Source organism: Schistocerca nitens, chromosome 7 (assembly GCF_023898315.1).
Source record: "Schistocerca nitens isolate TAMUIC-IGC-003100 chromosome 7, iqSchNite1.1, whole genome shotgun sequence".
In the NCBI taxonomy this organism is placed as follows: Eukaryota; Metazoa; Arthropoda; class Insecta; order Orthoptera; family Acrididae; genus Schistocerca; species Schistocerca nitens.
The window spans coordinates 529,920,755-529,940,269 of NC_064620.1; the positions used below are offsets into that span (position 1 = coordinate 529,920,755).

Sequence of the window (19,515 nt, forward strand, 5' to 3'; positions counted from 1 at the left end):
TCAGTGGTGCGAAATGAACATGAAAGGATCGAGTTACTAGCAAGAGCAACTATGCGTAGCTTGTTCATATGTTGTGCACCAAGAAAACGTATTAGTCTTCTCATCAGAAAACGAAACACCGAATGTGGTTTATAAGACTACATTTTAAATAAGTTCGGTTCACAAATGAGAGCATTAATTGCACATTTTTTTCCAATTTAGAAAACAAATGAAAGCAATTACCAAGTGAAACGAGTCTTTGCAACTAGTTGTTAACTACTGCTACTCGTTTATCTTGGTTGACCTCCTCGTATAGCTTGATGGTCAGCGCTCCGGATAGCGAGAATGCGAGGTGAGCCAGGTTCGAATCGATTAACAACCTTTGGTGTGGTTCACCGGCCAGGTAGAAGGGTGATTTTTAGACGGTTTCCCACCCTCCGTTAGACAACTGTTGAAGTTTTCCCCAACTTCTGCCTCAGAAAATAAAGAAGTGCAAACAGTTAAAATACGGTAATACACAGATCCCGGTCCTCATGCGACGGAGAAATTATGAAAGGGGCTATTCACGTCTAGGGAATCAATTGCACAGTCTGAGACAAAATAAGGAAAAAGGATGCACCACGAACGATTTATCGGAATGGGACGGAAATGGGTAGATGTGGTGTGCTTGTACAGACAAACAGATGATTAAAATTTCAGAACATTTCGATGATTTAATCAGGAGAAAAAGTTTCAGAAATTGAGCAAGACAGTGACGCATTGGGCAAACTCTGGCCCTTGTGGAGGTAATTATTCGGTTTGGCATTGATTAATGGTGTGTCTGGATGTTCTCCTGACGGAAATCTTACTAAATTCTGTGCAATTGGCGCATTAGATCTTGAAAATCGAGTGATGATTGAAGTGTCCTGACCGTAATGCTCCAAACACTCAACTGGGGAGAGATCCGGAGACCTTCCTGGTCAAGGTAGTTTTGGCAAGCACGAAGATGTGGAGTAGAAACTCCTGCCATGTGCGGGCGTGCATTATCTTGCTGCAATGTAAGCCTAGGATGGCTTGCCATGAAGGACAACAAAACGGGGCGTAGAATATCCTCGACGTACCAATGTGTTGTAAATGTGCAGCAGGTGACAACCAAAGGGTTCCTGGTACGCAACGAAATTGCGCCCGAGACCATCACTCCTGCATGTAGTGCCGTCGTATGGCGGGTGACAGACAGGTCGGTGTCCCACTGCGTACTGGGGCTCTCCGGATACGTCTTCACTGCTGGTCGACGTTCTGTTCTAACAGGGTGTAGTCAATGAAGGCATTCGAGATTCCAGGCTGAAGACGTGTCACGAGACGCCAAGACAGCAGTGGTATAACAACCTGATTGTCGCCCGCCATAAGGTCCGACAACAGGGGCTGATAGTTTGGAGTGATATTTCATTTCGTAGCAGGAGCCCATTCGTGCCATGTGCGGCACCCTTACAGCACACAAGTACCTCAACGGTATCATACGCCTCACTTTGTTACCCTTCTTGGCATGCCATCCTGGTCTTACAGTTCAGCGAGATAATGCCTGCTCGCATACATCGGCAGTTTCTACTGCTTGTCTTCGTGTTTGCCAAATCTTCGCCAGCAAGGACGGCGGATCTCTCTCCATCAAGTAGAGAACGTCTGGAGCATTATGGACAGGGCCTTCCAACCATCTCTGGATTCTGATGATCTAGCGAACCAGTTGGATAGAATGCGGCACAATATTTATCACGAGGACATCCGGCAACTTCGTCAGTCAATGCAAAGCCGAATAACGGCTTGCATAAGGCCCAGAGATGAAACGAGGCGCTATTGACTTGTTCAATTTGTCTAGTTCTTTTTCCTGAACAAATCATGCAGTTTTTCTGACATTGTTTCTCTGTACATGTACATCACATCTACTGATTTCCCTCCATTTCGGATAATTCACTTGTGGTGAGTCTTTTTTCTTTTTCTGTAGTTGACTTAAAGTGAATCTTTTGCGTTTCGTTTATCACAATCGACGTTTTTCTAAAGCTTGAATCTGTGCCAAGAGAAGATCTTAAGATGTACCATCGACACCGTCGCTTACAGGTATCACATGCAATGGATAAATGGAGGACAGAAATTTTTGTACACCAAAAGGAATCGGTAGAAAAAAACTTCAATGAGAAGCTACATAATGTATCGACTAATTTCTTCGAATGTTTCCCTTGCGTATAATAACTACGGTGAGTCCATAAATATCTTCATTCCGTTATACATTCGTCTCAGCATCTGTCACAACGCAGTACAGAAACAGAATGCAAAGCAAAATTGCTAATTTAAATAGCCATTATTGTCCATAGAAAATGACAGTTTAATGTAAATTATTTATTTATTTATCGCAGCCTGACGAGATTAGCGCTTTAAGGTGCTCTCTTACATCTGACCAGAAACAACCGACATTGAAAATATTGCATAACGTTCTCAGTTTCTGTTAATGTTTGTGGTACAGTCATATGTAACTAACAGATTATTGTAACAATAACAGTTACTAACGCCACCACCACCACCACCACCACCACCACCACTACTACTACTACTACTACTACTACTAATAATAATAATAATAATAATAACAATAATATCCACAAATGATATCCACAGATGATATGGCCTTGCTTGCTGAAACAATGGAATAAGCACGGGAGCAAATCCTTGAACTAAAGAAACAAGCAGCTAAAATAGGTGTTCACATCTCCTTTGAAAAAACTAAGACATTGATAAACATCAAGCACTCATGTAAATGCCTCAAAGTTCAAGAACAAAAGATTGAAATAGTAAAAGAATTCAAATATCTCAGAGAATCGAGAAGTTGGAATGCTGGAGAAAGCAAAACAATGGAATCCAGAAAAAATAAACTTGAATTGGCCTTCCAACTAACAAAAAAATATATAAAACAAAAAATACCTTTCATGGGGGTCCAAAATTACACATTACAAGACAGTGATTAAGCCAGAAGCACTGTATGCAGCAGAAACACTAAACACGAATTTCAAAGGCCAAATGGAGAAACTTGAGCTAAAGGAAAGAAAAATTTTAAGAAAAATCATAGGGCCAAAATTTCAAGACAATAAGATTATATGCATCAGAATTGAGACCCTCTACAAGAAAATTGAAAAACTTTCAGATACTATGCGAAAAAGGAGAATAAATTTTTATGGTCATCTTCTCAGAATAAATTCCAACAGATTAACTAAACAAATCTTTGACTTTTTCCGTAACCGCAAAACTAAACGCAACTGGTTTAAAGAAACTGAGAAAGACCTATTAGAATTAAAGATTTCAGAAAATTCACTTATTGATCGAACAGCAAAATTAATTACTAACGATGAAAACATAAGGTTCCAAGACAAATCTACACAAAAGTCCAAACCCTTCATCTCGAAAGAAGAGACGAAAAGAAGATCAGAAAGAATGAAGAAATACTGGGCCCTAAGAAAAGAACAACGCACAAAGAAATGATTGATTTAGCGTACCCCAAAGAAGGTGAAACGAAAGAAGAAGAATATCCACAAAAACAGAACACCTGTGACGGTACCAAAACTCTCTGTCAAGCAAATCTGTCGCAAACTCTTTGATCCAGGTTATGATCTTACGTTAAGAAAGAAAGTGTGTGGTTTTCTGCGGGTGTGTCAAATTTTCCATAATGAAAGACGCATAATACCTGTAACAAGAACTCGGATCTAATTAGCTCCTGAAAATGGAAATACATTTTACACCTGCGACATGCTATGCATGAAAAACAATTTAACTGGTCCAGTGGTTTTCTTTTTACGTAAATTATTTACATCATTGATGAACTGTTCACGTATAGATATGTTGTCTACTAGTCTTCTGTTATCCTGTGCAAATCTGCAGGTTAGAGGAACACTAGCAATCAGGTTACTAGTGGTAATTAACATTTCCAAGTTGTTATTTGTGTCTGCTGGGTATGGTCGACAACGATACATTACAGTTCGCCAATTCACTTTGATTCCTTATTTGCAGAACACCATGTTGCAGGTTGCACTTGGGCCCGAAGCTGCTGATCGTGCTGACACAGCCGGAAGACGTGCAGAAGGTGCAGGTGACCAGCAAACCGCAAGTACGCGATCCGCACGCCACACAGTTCTTACGCACGTTCATGGGAGACGGGCTGCTCTGCGTCAACGGTGACAAGTGGAAAAGGCACAGAAAGAAAATCGAACCGGCCTTTCATACAGAAGTAAGTCGGATTCGACGAAGGATTCTTTTATCCAAAAACAAACATAGTAATACTAAGTCTTCTCACCCGTGATTACTTGGTCGGGAAGTACAGCAGCATGAGAGCGCCTGTGTCACACTGAATATCCTCTCCTCGCCAACCTGGCGATGCGCGTGTTGAGACAGCAGTTTCCTTATTGTGGTCGTAGCTGCTGGTTCAGTTGGGCTCAAGTTGGCTACTTCGAATTATTCCGTAAGCTGAAGCCAGTCTGGGCGAAATCTCAGATGACTATCACACTCAGTAAGAGTACATATCCAGTATTCAGTAAAATGAAATATCCATTCACGAATCACCATTCACTAAATTATGAAAGACGCGTTTATACAGTTACGCCCTCAGCTGCTGTCAAAAACAGTTTGAAGTTGCTACTAGTTTCGATCATTTACATGGACCATTTAATGGCACTGGTCAAACAAATCGTTGTTACTTTGTCCTTTCTGATGAATTACAAATTTTTGCCAGATCCGAGTATCAGTATTGTTGCTACGTATCATTAATAACCTCTGATGTCTGCATCAGGAAACGAACTGCCGTCGTGCTTTTTTGTTCTTTAGATTTCCCGCTTTACGCGAGCGTCTCCTTAACCATCTCGGCTATCCTTACCGTCCCTCCAGGACCGATCCGAACTTCACCGCCCCATAGTGCTCACATACAAACCGGGTGATTCCCGCACAGGGACAGACATTGTTTTGCTCTTGAGACTACCCTGCTTTGACAGTAGGGCAGTGTCTTTATTTTATAGTGTGTCTGTAGTTCGATGCAATGTTCCTTCGGATGTGCGTGCATGTGCAAAGGAACATTCTAGCGAAATACAGAGACACTGTAAAATTCATACACTGGCCTAGTAAAGCACATATAAATATTCAGATAACTCACCGGTTTGCTGCCGGGCGACATCGTCGACCACCGCCGATATTTCGACAGGAGCACACCCTGCCATTCTCAAGGCACAACAGCAAGGAAGAAGCAAGGTGCAAGGGAATGTAATACCTCAGTTCACAGAGGAGAAACAAGGAAGATAACACACACAGAACAAGTAACCTTAGAGTCAACACACAACCAAAGAGAACCAACATCAGAAATGTCGATAGTGACTATTAATCAACAGGTGAGGTAGCACTAAATCTGCCCCTTTGTTTTTTGATGAGAGACAGCGCCGGATTCCAAGCAGCATTTAAACAAAATCCACCATCTCTGTTTATAAGGTTATCTGATTCCAACAGCTTCCTTAAGAACACCATCCCAATAGCTGTACGTGCAAGCCAGAATGTCCGTGTTGTTGTATTCTATAGGATGACCGGTGTCAAGGCAATGTTCTGAAATAGCGGATTTGCTCGGCTGTTGTAAGCGTGTGTGACGCTTATGTTCAAAACACCAGTCTTCCACAGTCCTGATTGTCTGACCAATGTATGACATGCCATAACTGCAAGCTGCAAGGAATACGATATACGCCAGCCTTACGCAAATCAAGATCAACCTTTACGGACGCCAACAGCGCCTTAATTTTAGAAGGTGGTCGAAAAACACATTTCACATCATATTACCGCAAAATACGGCCAGTCCTGTTGGAAATTCTTCCTGCGTAAGGCAAAAAGGCCGTAGACTTAGGTGCCACTTCGTTGCTATCGTTACTCACCCGTTGCACACAAGGCTGATAGCGCAACGCACGTTTGATCTGCCTCTCAATATAACTATTCTGACGAAAGGTAACTTCGAGATGTGGTAGTCAGCTGCCAAACTTTCAGGGTCTGAGATAATGTGGGCCCTGTGAACCAAGGTACGAAGTACTCCTTCGCGCTGAGCTGGATGGTGACAACTATCAGCTCGCAGATACAAGTCAGTGTGAGTAGGCTTCCTATAAACAGAATGTCCCTACGTACCATCAATCTTCCATCTGACCAACACATCAAGAAGGTCGACGACGTCATCCGGCAGCAAACCCGTAAGTTATATGAACATTCAATTCGCCGGGAAAAGTTAAGGTCTCACATATAAATCTGTCTGTCGGATATGCTTGCATGTGCTAAGGAACATTGCATCGAACTATAGAGACACTGTAAAATACAGGCAATGCCCTAGTGAAGCATGTATAAATTTGTCTGTCGCGAAACATAAGCAGCCGTGGAGCACACCACTTCGTTAAAATTTTATGGCCACTGCCCACCACGAGACTGAAAACTGTCTGACGGGGCTGCGCGCACGTGAGACAGGGTTGCTGTTCTAGCCAATTTTATGAACTTTTATCTGACAAAATTCTGATTTTAGAGGGGAAAACCATTTTAGCGACTTCTGGTGTCTTTTTAGGGGGTCAAACAGGCACAGCGTTTCTTAGTTTAGAAATTAATGATGTGTGAGTAACCAAATATAACTAAATAAAATGTAATTATTACACTTGTGCGGTTATCCGATTTTCTACTTCCGATACTAATAACTTCAATCCTAGAATCAAATGAAACGGGAATCGTCGGTACCAGGAACATTCTGTCTAAGAGTACCGAAACTGTGTAGGCCAAAATAATACAACCCTTTGACACCTGCAGTGACGATAGCACTCCAAGCGGCTGGACTGTAGTGACAGATGTGTGGCAACAGATAAGCCGAGAAACAGCTTGGGGCTGCTCTGGAACTTTAGTGCCAGCACTAACTGGAAAATGTATATAAAGGTGTATACCGTTTCATATTAATTTCAACGAATAATAATAATGTTCTCAGATCAACATGTGCCGCTATTAGTAGCAAAGGCACAATCCTAATATCAAAATTCCTCTTAGACGAGAAATAAATTATAACTGACGCGTTTAAATGTAACAGGAACTGATTCCTAGTATATCCACGTATCTAGCAAGCATTTCTTCATGCGATGCGCTGATTATAGTTTGTTTCGAGAGTTTCTTTGCTGATTTTAGACTCATCTGAACATTCACAACCAGACAACTTTTAGACTCATGAAAATTAGCTGCCACTTCTTCTTCTAAAAGTTAAGCGTTCGATGGAATTCATGTCGGGAAATGTGTGTAGGCAAACCAAATTCTTCAAATGGCTCTAAGCACTATGGGACAACATCTGAGGTCATCAGTGCCCTAAACTTAAACCTACTTAAACCTAACTAACCTAAGGACATCACACACATCCATGTCCGAGGCAGGATTCGAACCTACGACCGTAGCGGTCTCGCAGTTCCAGACTGAAGCGCCTAGAACCGCTCGGCCACGAGGGCCGGCTCAAGATAAAAGGACATTAATGATAATATTCGCTGAAGACTCTGCTATTCTCAGTGAAAGTGAAGAAGAATCATAGGATCTGCTGAATGGAATGAACAATCTAATGAATACAGAATATCGACGGAGAGCAAGTGGAAGAAAGACCAAAGTGATGAGAAGTAGCAGAAATGGGAAAAGCAAGAAACTCAACCTTAGGACTGATGCTCACGAAGTAGTTGAAATTAAGGAATTCTGGTACCTAGGCAGCAAATACGTCATGTCAGATGGAACGAGGAGGATATAAAAAGCAGACTATCACTTGCAAACTGGGAATTCCTGGCCAAGAGAAGTCGACTAATATCAAACACAGGCCTTAAGTTGAGGGAGAAATTTCGGAGAATGTGCGTTTGGAGCACAGCATTGTATGGTTGTTAGACATGGACTGTGGGAAAACTGGGTGGTGATATAGAAGAATGTTGAAAATTGGATGGACTGGTAAGGTAAGAAATGAGGAGGCTCTTCGCAGGATCGGGGAGGAAAGGGATGTGTGGAAAACACCGATAGAAGAAGGGACAGGATGATAGGACATCTGTTAAGACATGAGGGAATGACTTCCATGGTACTAGAAGGAGCTGTAGAGGGCAAAAACTGTAGAGAAGGCAGATTTGCGCATACAGTGCGATGCGCAGCGCTTTTCCGGTTAATCTGGTTTGTTTCCAATGCTAACGCTAAGAATACAAATGTCCAACTTTAGTGAAACCATCATCCTTAGAAAAAAAGTAAGGTAAGTGATGAATGTCTTGTGTACAATGAAGAATCGACGTTTTCTGAAATACACAGTTAACTAATGAATGCAAACTTTGTAAAAGGTGCGGCCCCCATCAACCTGTGTTTCCATAAAGCGCCCCCAAGCTTCAACAATTGCCCACTCCTGTCCAAGTAAGGTCGACATTTCCGAGTACCAGCATGGCTGTGTGGTAGAATGCTCGCCTGTCACGTAGGGGCCATGCATTCGATTTGTGGCCGATACAAATTTTTGAACAAAAGTGCATTTCTTACAAACATTCACGCGAAGGTGAAAGTACATAAGGTTGAAAAAAAACATTATGCGGAAATGGGGTGATGCTCCATCATACAGGAACAACATAAACTCTTGCATGGTCAAAGGCAGAGTATTCCGCAAGACACGCAATTATGTTCCATAGTCAAGGCGTTGTGGAATAATAACTGTTCCAAGTAAATGGTCGCCAAGAGTCTTTGCCCACACATCGATGCTGAATCGATGCTGAGGAGACGCCTCAACCATTCACTGAGGATCGTCTGTAGCCCACAGATGACAATTATGCAGATTGATGCTGCCAGTTCTGGTAAAGGCTGCTTCGTCGCAAAGGAGGACTGATGATAGAAATCCCACAATTGTGGTGTTCTGGAACGGAAACAATCGACAAAATTTTTCCCGCAGAGAGAAAGTGGCTGATGATAATACTTCCACTCGTTGTAGGTGATAGGGATAACAGCGGTTCTCATGCAGGATACATATAATCGTACTTTGGGTTACACCATGTATGCGGGCCATTCGCATGAAGATTGTATTATTGTCATGCAGGAACTGGTTCTCCAAATCTGGTGTACGCACAGCCCGCCACCTCCCTGCACGTTCGAGTGTCACAAAGAGCTTGAAATATTGTGTGATGTGGTTGGTGTGTGTGACGGTAATTGTTTCGGTTTAGCCATGCTGCTTCTCGACGGTTTGTATTTGCTGGCCGACACAAACACCATCTGGGCTTGTTCCTGACATGAATACCGGACCATTCTGCTGCTTACAGTACGCTTCGTCAATCGCACAGCCTGCAACACGCAAGAAACACACGGCACGTCGTCAGAGAAACGTCCATTCGTCAGCGCCAGCTATCGTGGCGATGTAGCATTTCCGGGCACATGTCATTGAACCTTTTTTCCTGCGTTCCCAGTCAGGAATCCTTCCATGCAGTTCGTCGGTTTTATTCATATTCGCTCTGTATAGTAAAAATACAAAAATTCGATTGCCAAGTGGTCTCCTTGTAAGTGCAACAATACCGTATTATCTTCATTACGGAGACGAATAGGCTGGTAAGTGGGACGTTGGAAACGACCGCCTCTGTACCTGAGTGGAGCTTCTGCCGCAGAGTAAAATCTCACAAGGCGAGAGGCTTGCCTGCAGCGAGCAGTGTGTACACACTGTGACGGCCATTTGTGCAGCAAAAACTATGCAGCGAGCGCGTGCTAATTGGCTAGGGCTGCTAAGTGGTGGAAACGTGTGGCCCTGCCTGCACAGTGTTTACCAGAGCCCCGTCGGCCTTGACCGGCGCCTCCTGTGGACCGCGCTGCACTCGCTAGCAGCGGCGTCAAGAGGTCGTAGAAGGCATCTGCCGCACAGAGGGCGCCAGATGGTCGCAGGCTACACAGCCCCATCTCACCGTTTTAACTGTTTGACTCTAGGGAAGAAAATTTTTCCAAGTTTCGGTAAAGTCACTTCAACACCTATTAGGTTCCTTGCTTTTGGTTCTCTGGTTGCTATAGGTTTATTTATCCAGTTGTCACTATTTATTTGTGGTTCACTGTTCCTATCTGGCCGGCCGGAGTGGCCGAGCGGTTAAAGGCGCTACAGTCTGGAACCGCACGACCGCTACGGTCGCAGGTTCGAATCCTGCCTCGGGCATGGATGTGTGTGATGTCCTTAGGTTAGTTAGGTTTAAGTAGTTCTAAGTTCTAGGGGACTTATGACCACAGCAGTTGAGTCCCATAGTGCTCAGAGCCATTTTTGAACTGTTCCTATCTGAGTTTACATCTTGTCATTTTGTCATCTGGTGGTAGTGAGAGGAGCTGCTGGACGCTAGAAAATGGAGTGCCAATTAGAGGAATCGAAAACATTTATGACGTATTCTTCTGTTTGAGAATTTTTTACATGTTGCAGCCCTGTCAGCAACTGTGATAAACTGTGTCCAAAATCCGCCTCAGTTGCGAAATGTTAGTGGCCTTTACCCAGGTTTAAGCTAGAGTAATCTAGCCTTCTTCAGAAGCATAAAATAAACTGAGTCAGTTCCAAGGTGGCGTCCGCGGCTAACCGACTGCTTTCCACGAAGTGGGGCCGGGACTGTTTCTCAGCTAACAAGAGAACCTCCCCATCGCACCCCCGTCAGATTTGGCTCAAATGGCTCTGAGCACTATGGGACTCAACTGCTGTGGTCATCAGTCCCCTAGAACTTAGAACTACTTAAACCTAACTAACCTAAGGACAGCACACAACACCCAGCCATCACGAGGCAGAGAAAATCCCTGACCCCGCCGGGAATCGAACCCGGCCGTCAGATTTAGTTATAAGCTGGCACAGTGGATAGGCCTTGAAAAACGGAACACAGATCAATCGAGAAAACTGGAAGAAGTTGTGTGGAACTATGAAAAAAATAAGCAAAATATACAAACTGAGTAACCCATGCGCAAGATAGGCAACATTAAGGATAGTCTGAGGCCAGGAACGCCGTGGTCCCGTGGTTAGCGTGAGCAACTGCGGAACGAGAGGTCCTTGGTTCAAGTCTTTCCTCAAGCGATAACTTTACTTTATTTATTTTCGCAAAGTTATGATCTGTCCGTTCGTTCATTGACGTCTCTGTTCACTGTAATCAGTTTAGTGACTGTTTTGCGACCGCACCGCAAAACCGTGCGAGTAGTAGACGAAAGGACGTGCCTCTCCAATGGGAACCGAAAACATTTGATCGCAAGGTCATAGGTCAACCGATTCCTCCACAGGAAAACACGTCTGATATATTCTATACGACACTGGTGACGGCATGTGCGTCACATGACAGGAATATGTTGTCGAATGGCGAATGGGTAAAAAGATTCTTCTACCTTCTCCGATTTAGGATTTCTTGTGGATGTGATAATCACTCCCAAAAAAGTGATGAAAACATAACGGACGGACAGATAATAATTGTCTGAAAATAAAAAATTAAAATTTTTCATTAGAGGGCAGGCTTGAATCAAGGACGTTTGGTTCCACAGCTGCTCACGCTAACCACGCGGCCACTGGTCTCCTGCGCTTACTTACTCCTTAATGTTGCATATCTTGTGCATGGACTAATCAGTTTGTATATTTTGCTTATTTTTTCGTAGTTCCACACAACTTCTTCCTGTTTTCTTGATTGATCTGTGTTCAGTTTTTCAAGGCCTATCCACTGTGCAACTTATAACTAAATCTGAGGGGGCTGCGATGGGGAGGTTCCCTTGTAAGTATCGTAGCTTGACATGGTACCACGGTACTTTAGCCTTTTATGTTTGACTGTGTCTTATTCTAGCATGTATTAGTTTATTTTATGCTTCTTGAGAAGGCTAGATTACTCTAGCTGAAACCTGGTTAAAGACCAGTAACATTTCGCAACTGAGGCAGATTTTTGACATATTAATTTATCACAGTTTTGACGGAGCTGCAACATGTTAAAAATTCCAAAGATGATACTTAAAAAAAATAAAAGTCGTGATAGTATAAATTTACAGTGATCGATAAGTAATTAGCCTACTCATGAGAGAACCATCAAGTTGTAAAGATGCTGAAACATGTATCAACATTCCCTGCCACAAGGTAGTGTAAGTATTAGTGCGGATGGCTATTAATAAACATGTCAACGAAAAAACAAACATGATTAACTAAATTCTCTTCTTTCTTTTCCTTGCCGGCGAGATAAAGCCATTATAGCAGGAGCCATCTGACTTGGAAATAAAGTTTTTAATCGAATCTAACCTAGAGTTTAAACATCAATGGATAAGTATGTTAGTATTGGTATGATATCAGATCGGTAGCTTTACCCACTGGCGGTATTCGAAAATCCTCGGTTTAGTGATATCAAAGTAATATTATCTGTGGATTAGAGATGCCTACTATGTGGTGTGTCAAGGCAGATATGAGCCTAGTTTCACAGAAAAGTTCACTCTCTGTCGGCCGGCCGGGGTGGCCGGGCGGTTCTAGGTGCTACAGTCTCGAACCGCGCAACTGCTACGGTCGCAGGTTCGAATCCTGCCTCGGGCATGGATGTGTGTGCTGTCCTTAGGTTAGTTAGGTTTAAGTAGTTATAAGTCCTAGGGGACTGATGACCTCAGAAGTTAAGTCCCATAGTGCTCAGAGCCATTTGAATCATTTGAACTCTCTGTCGGTGATACTGGATAATCATACGATCTCTGAAGATGACTTCCCTGGAACAGTTAAAATATTCAGCAACAGAGAGCGCATACATCTATAGGAGAAGAATTTTAACAATTAATGTACACCAGCTATGCAGTGCAGCATGATTCTGAGTGTCATTTAAGGTGGCAGGTATATGTCCTCTGATTCTATGAGAAATTTGTAGTAGTCTGCTGGAATTTGTTCGCCAAACTCTCCTCCCATCGGAAGAAACCATAGCTCAACTTTACAATGCATGCTGTGCTTCGATGAAGGTGGAAATACGTGAAGCAGTTTTGTCATATGTAGGCACAGAACTATTATTTAAGTTTGTTAATATGCCTGATAATATGTGAATGTTCATAAATAAAAAAGTTTAAGAGCTATATGTGTGTTATTTATTTCCATATAAAATTATTCATTAGTCCCTGATAATAAAAAGAAACATGCTTTGATAGTCAGCTCCTCTGATTATAGGGAGATCTATTGTGTTCTGTCGCTGTTAGCACATTCTGAGGAGATTTGCTTCGATAATTCATATATGTTTTCAGAAGTCCTATTTCAACCCAAATATCAACTATTGCAGGAAATTTTTCATGGCACTGATGAGGTAAGTTACCGGACATTCAGTAAAATCAGTGGTATTCCACCACCTGACAGTGAAACTAAATAGTGTATTCGTATTTGATGACATCATAGTGGAAACCCCGGATCTCATACACAAATATTTATGTTTCAGCTATTACATGAAAGCTGCTGTCTTTTATTTGAGTAATACATTTTCCAGTATTCAAAAGGAGTTGGAAAGGGATAATACAAATCTTATTATAGCATTCAAACAAGATAATATAGATTTAAAAATTATTTAACAAGATGGTATAGGAGATGACATGACATTCAGTGACTCTATTAAAATAATACGTGAGGATTTCTGAAATCACACACCGTATAGCTTCCTCCTGATAGATAAAACTAGAAAGCTGAATGACAGTAGATGTAAATGATACTTCCAGGAATTCCTGCTTAAAAGGTGGTGCACCAGTACACAACTGTTTCAGCGTACTGTAGACCTGTGGTAGTCAATGTGGTCCCTACCGCCCATGAGTGGCTACTTCAGCTTTCGTGATGGGCTGTAGATGGTAGAGGTTCTAAGAATATTTTCATTGGCTTTTCATAAAAGTTTGACTAACTATTTGACAGGTGATTGTTATGTGCTTTAATCTGCTGTAACTCTGCTTTTCAATTTTTCCGTACCTTATATGTCTCCATTAATGTGGAGCTGGTGGGCGGTAAGAAAAATTTAGCACTAACAGAGACATAAAAGTGGGCAGTAGGTGAAAAAGGTTGACTATTCCTACTGTAGACTATGGACAAATTTGCGTGTAGTGTATTCATTCTGAAGGTACAAAGCACAAGCGTTTTATTCGTTGACGGTAAAGTCGAGGCAATCAGTGCAAAGTAATGGAACAAAAAAGTCTTGTCGAGGCAGTAGCTAGAAAAGGTGCGGTGTTGAATGGCAGAACTGAAGAAGTCAACACAATACAAATGGATGCACCTAGTTTTATCAGACATGAGAGATACGTAGTAGTTTTAGAGAAGATATATAACTTATAATATCATCACAAAACTGAGTTCATATACAAGAGCATGTCTATGACAAAGCGTAAAGTTTTTGAAGTTTGTAAACCTATTCGGCGGAAATAAAAGTGTGTGATGAAATATTACATAAGGCTTGCACGCATAGAAAGGCAGCGCCTCAAAAGGATGAATGAAAGGCTCAAGCAGTAACAAATACAAGAATGTAAGTAAATCTATGTCAATAGATACGTATAGTACATGCAAAGACATTAAAGTTCACAATAAAAGACTGAGCAATTTATGAATATTACAATGACCTGAAGGAAATCATAGAATGACTTTGACTTCTCACAGAATCACTACCACAGGGAACACAGGTCACAAAAATGAAACCATATCAATCGTTTCAGGTATTCAAGAAATACATTTTATCAAGTAATTGGGCACAAGGCTGTTAATTAGCTCAACAGGCCAGTGCATAAAACAATCACATGCAATCATGTTATAATACAGGGACTGGATGACTCCTGGAAACCTTATCTGGTAGATATGCGAGAATATTCATATTCCAATGAAGGTTTCAAGCACATTTTGATAGTAATATTATACATATGGCAAATTCACGTGGGCTCGGCCTGTGTAGGCAAAGACAGAGAAGAGAGCTTTGCAGGTGTGTGAACAATTGCTTTATTCTGGAATGAATCAGTGTCTTGACAACTTTCAGACTGGCCGTGGAGGCGCACGTATTTCAGAGTAGTTATGGAACAATATGCAGTAAACCACTACGCAACATTCTTCCGTTTGAATAAATAAATTATCCATCATGCAATTGGGGTGGGACTTATTGATGATAATGGGCTTCTAAATACACTATACAATCGTATTGACATGGTGGGTTCACACAAGCGGAAGGTCATCGTAGCTGTTGTGGCGTGTATTTTGAAATACAAAAGTGCATTTGAGAAGTCCTACCTGATGAACTCGTCAGCAGAGATATTTACAGTTTCTAGAGTGCAGCACACAAATTCGAGAATATACACCATACATGACAGAGACGGTGAAGAAATCGCACGGAGTTTTTAACAGAGTGCATCTACTGGTATTGCCTTCAAAAGCTCTGAGTCGTATGTGCTCCTCATAGAGCGGCTCTTAAGACATCGAGGAAGCAAGGCATTAGTGTAATGGCTCTGCTTCCCATCGAAGCACAATAGTTGGGTGATCACTGATGATTTGATATGTAATACGACACGCAAACCTCAAATTATGCCGTCGTTTGACGTGAGTGATAGGAATGCGTCAGCAGACGTGGGAGTGATATTTTCGATAACCTATCACTTAAACTTCATATCCCTGGATACAATTTCTAAAAATCTAGAAGAGAGCTAAATAAGCTCCTAGCTAGTAGCGATAAGGGAATTAATACACTAAACGATTAATGCAAGTAGCACAATATCGCCTATGCCAGAAATAAAGTTCGTCACATTGTGGACCAAAAAATTAAGTGGTAAGTCAAAGAGGTAGGTCATCGAAAGAGCACTGGTATAGAACAACGTCTTGCTGCATCCACAGTTTATAAATCGTTCCATGCCAAACTTAAATTGGGTGGTGTCATAAATCTCAGGCAAATTATTAATGCAGATCATTGCACAGCAAACAAGAAGAAAAAAACCTACGGGGTGTTAAAAAAATTGCATCCAACGAACAGTGGCTTTAAGCAGAAAGGAAATGACGTATTAACTGGGGTGTAGCTAATAACTAAGACATCTCGCTGTCGTAGCTCAAGTAGCAAAGAATGCGCAGATTTGCAGAGAAGCAACTGCGGGAGGCTAAAAGACATAATAGGGTGATGAAGACCATCGCTATCGGTAAAGGACCATACTTAAAACAGCACTGGAAAGTGCTTGGGATGTTCACAACATAGCTCATAGTCATACAACTGGACGAACTGTTTGCAAACATAAATCTACTTAAACTCGCCATAAAACCCAAAATTTCACATTGTGTTTATATGGAATACATTGGCAAAGATGGTGTGCAAATCCAGAGAATATGGGATTCTCAATTTAGATGTTGTGGGAAAATATGAGACTGAGTGGGCTGCATACGATAAAAAACCAGAATATCATCTACTAATTTGATTCATCCGACGAGTTATGATTACCATAATAACTGTGTCATTACTTTACCGACAAGAACCACATGTCCTACAATTATCGACGCTACCAAGACTTAAATTCATTCCTCTGCGGTCATCTGTGTATAATGTTTCTCCTGATTACTGCATAAAAACAGGCAGTATACACTTCTCTACATCAGTTGAGGTTTAGATGTGATGTCATCCACTCTGACCTTAAAAGAACATTCATCCACATTAAAAGCGAACAACTTTCCTAGAATAGATCAAAGCAAGGTAGAGTGGAGTATTGCTCTGATCGGTCTGGAAACATACAACACCACAACTAATGTCAGCGAGACGAACAATAAACTGTATCTAGAAAGTAGTGAAGCTGTGGTAATACCTTCTGGCTTCTATGATACTGACGATTTAAATGCGTATATAAAGAGATTTTTAAAAGACTTTGGGCTACACGCAAACGTTAATACATTTAGAACAGGAATTAAAATAACAGAAGGCAGTGGACTTTAATCGATAGGTTTTATGGGATCATTACCAAGCTTCTCGAGGGGTCAAGTGCTGGAGAACAATACTGATAAAAGTTATGAATGAATAAGCAATTGGTGTTGATTGTAATATCATGACAAATCCATATCTTAATGATAGATTAATGCATACTGTATACAGATTCCTTCCTGCAATGTTCATGTTATAAAACTGTGGACAGTAGGTTATGGCACCGATCGATCGGGAAACATGCAACAGCACAGCTAATATCAGTGAGGGAAACAAGAAACAGTATGTAGGAAGCTATATACCTCCTGCTGACTGCACAGACATTAGACCACCTCAAGCTGAATTTCACAGATCAGAACAGGAATGTAGTCGATTTTTGCGGTGAGAAATTATAATATGTCTTCAGCTGAAGCAACATCATGAGTACAATGTATGAATAGAATGCGCACTGACGTTAGAAGACGACTTTGCAGAGGAAGGAGAATGTGCTAACACAGAAGAATTTCGAGTTTCTTAAATCAATAGGACTGAAACCTGTCAATGACATCACTATATATGAAGATCCTAGTTAAATATGATGAGCTTATCATTAGTCAGGAATATTTTTGCAAAAATATTTTGCTTCTACACTATTTAACAGTGTAACAGCAACGATGAGATAAGAATTCTTACTCAACATCAAGATGGTTTAACAATTCCAAGCAAGGGTTTCCTATATTTGCGATGGATATTTTGCGTCTAAGATGAAGACTACAGCAGTGGCAGTGACATTTCACCTGATAGATAATGCACTCGTTTTAGTGTTACGAGGAATACGATACTATCTTGACGGTGTCGAAATCAACCACACCAGCAACTTCGGAATCACATCGACTTTCAAACCATACATGTCTGCCTCAAAATTGGATCTGAATGCCTTACAAAGTGCTGGATGGTTCATAGATAGATCGATAGATAATGCATTTAGTGTGCGTACCGCGGACAAAATGTTAATGGGATACTTTGACGATAATAGTGCACAAGTATGAAAATTAAAGGAGAGCTCATTTTAGTTTGAGGTGCTACTGATAATAATCCGTACATTCTAGGAGAAGGAGGGGAAGAGCATAAAACTGGTCTGGGTAAATTGGTGTGGAAAGTGCTGCATACAACCTTTTCATACAAAGAGAATCTGAAGCTTTCACATGTATTCAATTCCGGAGCTAAACTGCCAGTAACGTTTTGTTCATGGGTGCTGTTTAAACATCCGATCCTTCCAGAGTCATCTCGTGAAGTGTCGCTTATTCAGACATCTCTATACTACTTGACACCACCAGAACAGTATAATGCATAGTATAAATGAAGAGTTATTACACAAGATGTGGAGTACTTTACAATGACGCCTCAAAGTGCTAACATAATCGCTGATACACAAAAGTTTCTCAATGAGTTTGGGCAGTTGGTGTTTAAAGTTGTTGCATTCACCGCATTCACATACACTGGATAAGTATTAATCAGATATTCCAGAATCGTTGTTTCAACTAGTCCGTTTAGTTCAGTGCAGTGGAGTAAAAATTAAAAAAAAAAAAAACACAGAGATGTGGTTGACACGATTTTTCTGTGCAAAACACTGAGATGATGATGGAGAGGCATATGAAGATATGGTGTCATTACTCTGAAGGTATGATCACAGATACAGCATAGTTTACATCAAAGGTCATAAGAAGATGTTTGATTTCAATAAATTTTTAGAAGTTCGCATATTCGGACTCTCTAAACACACTAATACCCTGCCCTCAGCAAGCTGAAGAAGAAGAAATATGGACAACATGAGTTCATGAACGATCCAATAAATGTAAAAGTACTACTGAATTGGTTTACCAATAAATAAATTGGTTTGTTTTGGAAAGAAACTACGTTTTTACTTATTCACTTCTTATTTTCAAATGCCCCAATTGGCTATTTAACATGCATCACCTAGGCTCCTCATAAAGAAATGGAGACATGGTTCTCGACATGTCCTTGATACAATGGTGAAAGTGGCAGTGGTCAGCTCCCACTTGCACACACACACACACACACACACACACACACACACACACACACACACATACAAAGAGAGAGAGAGAGAGAGACGTGTGTGTGTGTGTGTGTGTGTGTCTGTGTGTGTGTGTGTGTGTGTGTGTGTGTGTGTTTATATATGTATGCAAGGGCTACTGCTGTTTCATGTGTAGTTAACAAGTATCCTTGTTTCCCAAGTAAGCCGAACACAACTCTGGAGCTCTGGGATGTGATCCATAATTTTGGTAGATGGATGCCTGTTAGTCGAATATCTGATGCTGGTGATGATGGTAACCACGTAGAGTTTCTACATAAGTATACATTCCTTTTTACTTGAGAGCGTCCATGAACTTTTGACACTCATAATTTGCTACATTGTTTCAGGACTGCTTAACAAATAAGAGGTACCAGCCGTATCATCTCCACCTGTAACAACCCCCGTGAGGCTCTGACATGAGTGGGATGAGACCGGTAGGGCAGAATGTGTTCCTTTAATGTAGTTGGGAAAGGCAGAGGTTTTTAGTAAGTATCTACGTACACTTGCGTTTGTATGTTTGTGTGAATATATAATTATTGACTGTCATAATGTGTGTGTTTCAGAGTTACATGA

The 19,515-nt window shown here is 41.3% G+C and overlaps 1 protein-coding gene across 1 annotated transcript in view; it reads left to right on the forward strand.

Annotated features, from left to right (window-relative positions):
• The window catches only part of LOC126195738 (cytochrome P450 4c3-like), a 152,388-nt gene that overhangs the window by 26,813 nt on the left and 106,060 nt on the right, over positions 1 to 19,515 (forward strand). Inside the window, exon 2 of the mRNA XM_049934365.1 lies at positions 4,021 to 4,222. Coding sequence (XP_049790322.1) covers positions 4,021 to 4,222 — 202 coding nt within the window. The remainder of the gene's footprint in view (positions 1 to 4,020; positions 4,223 to 19,515) is intronic.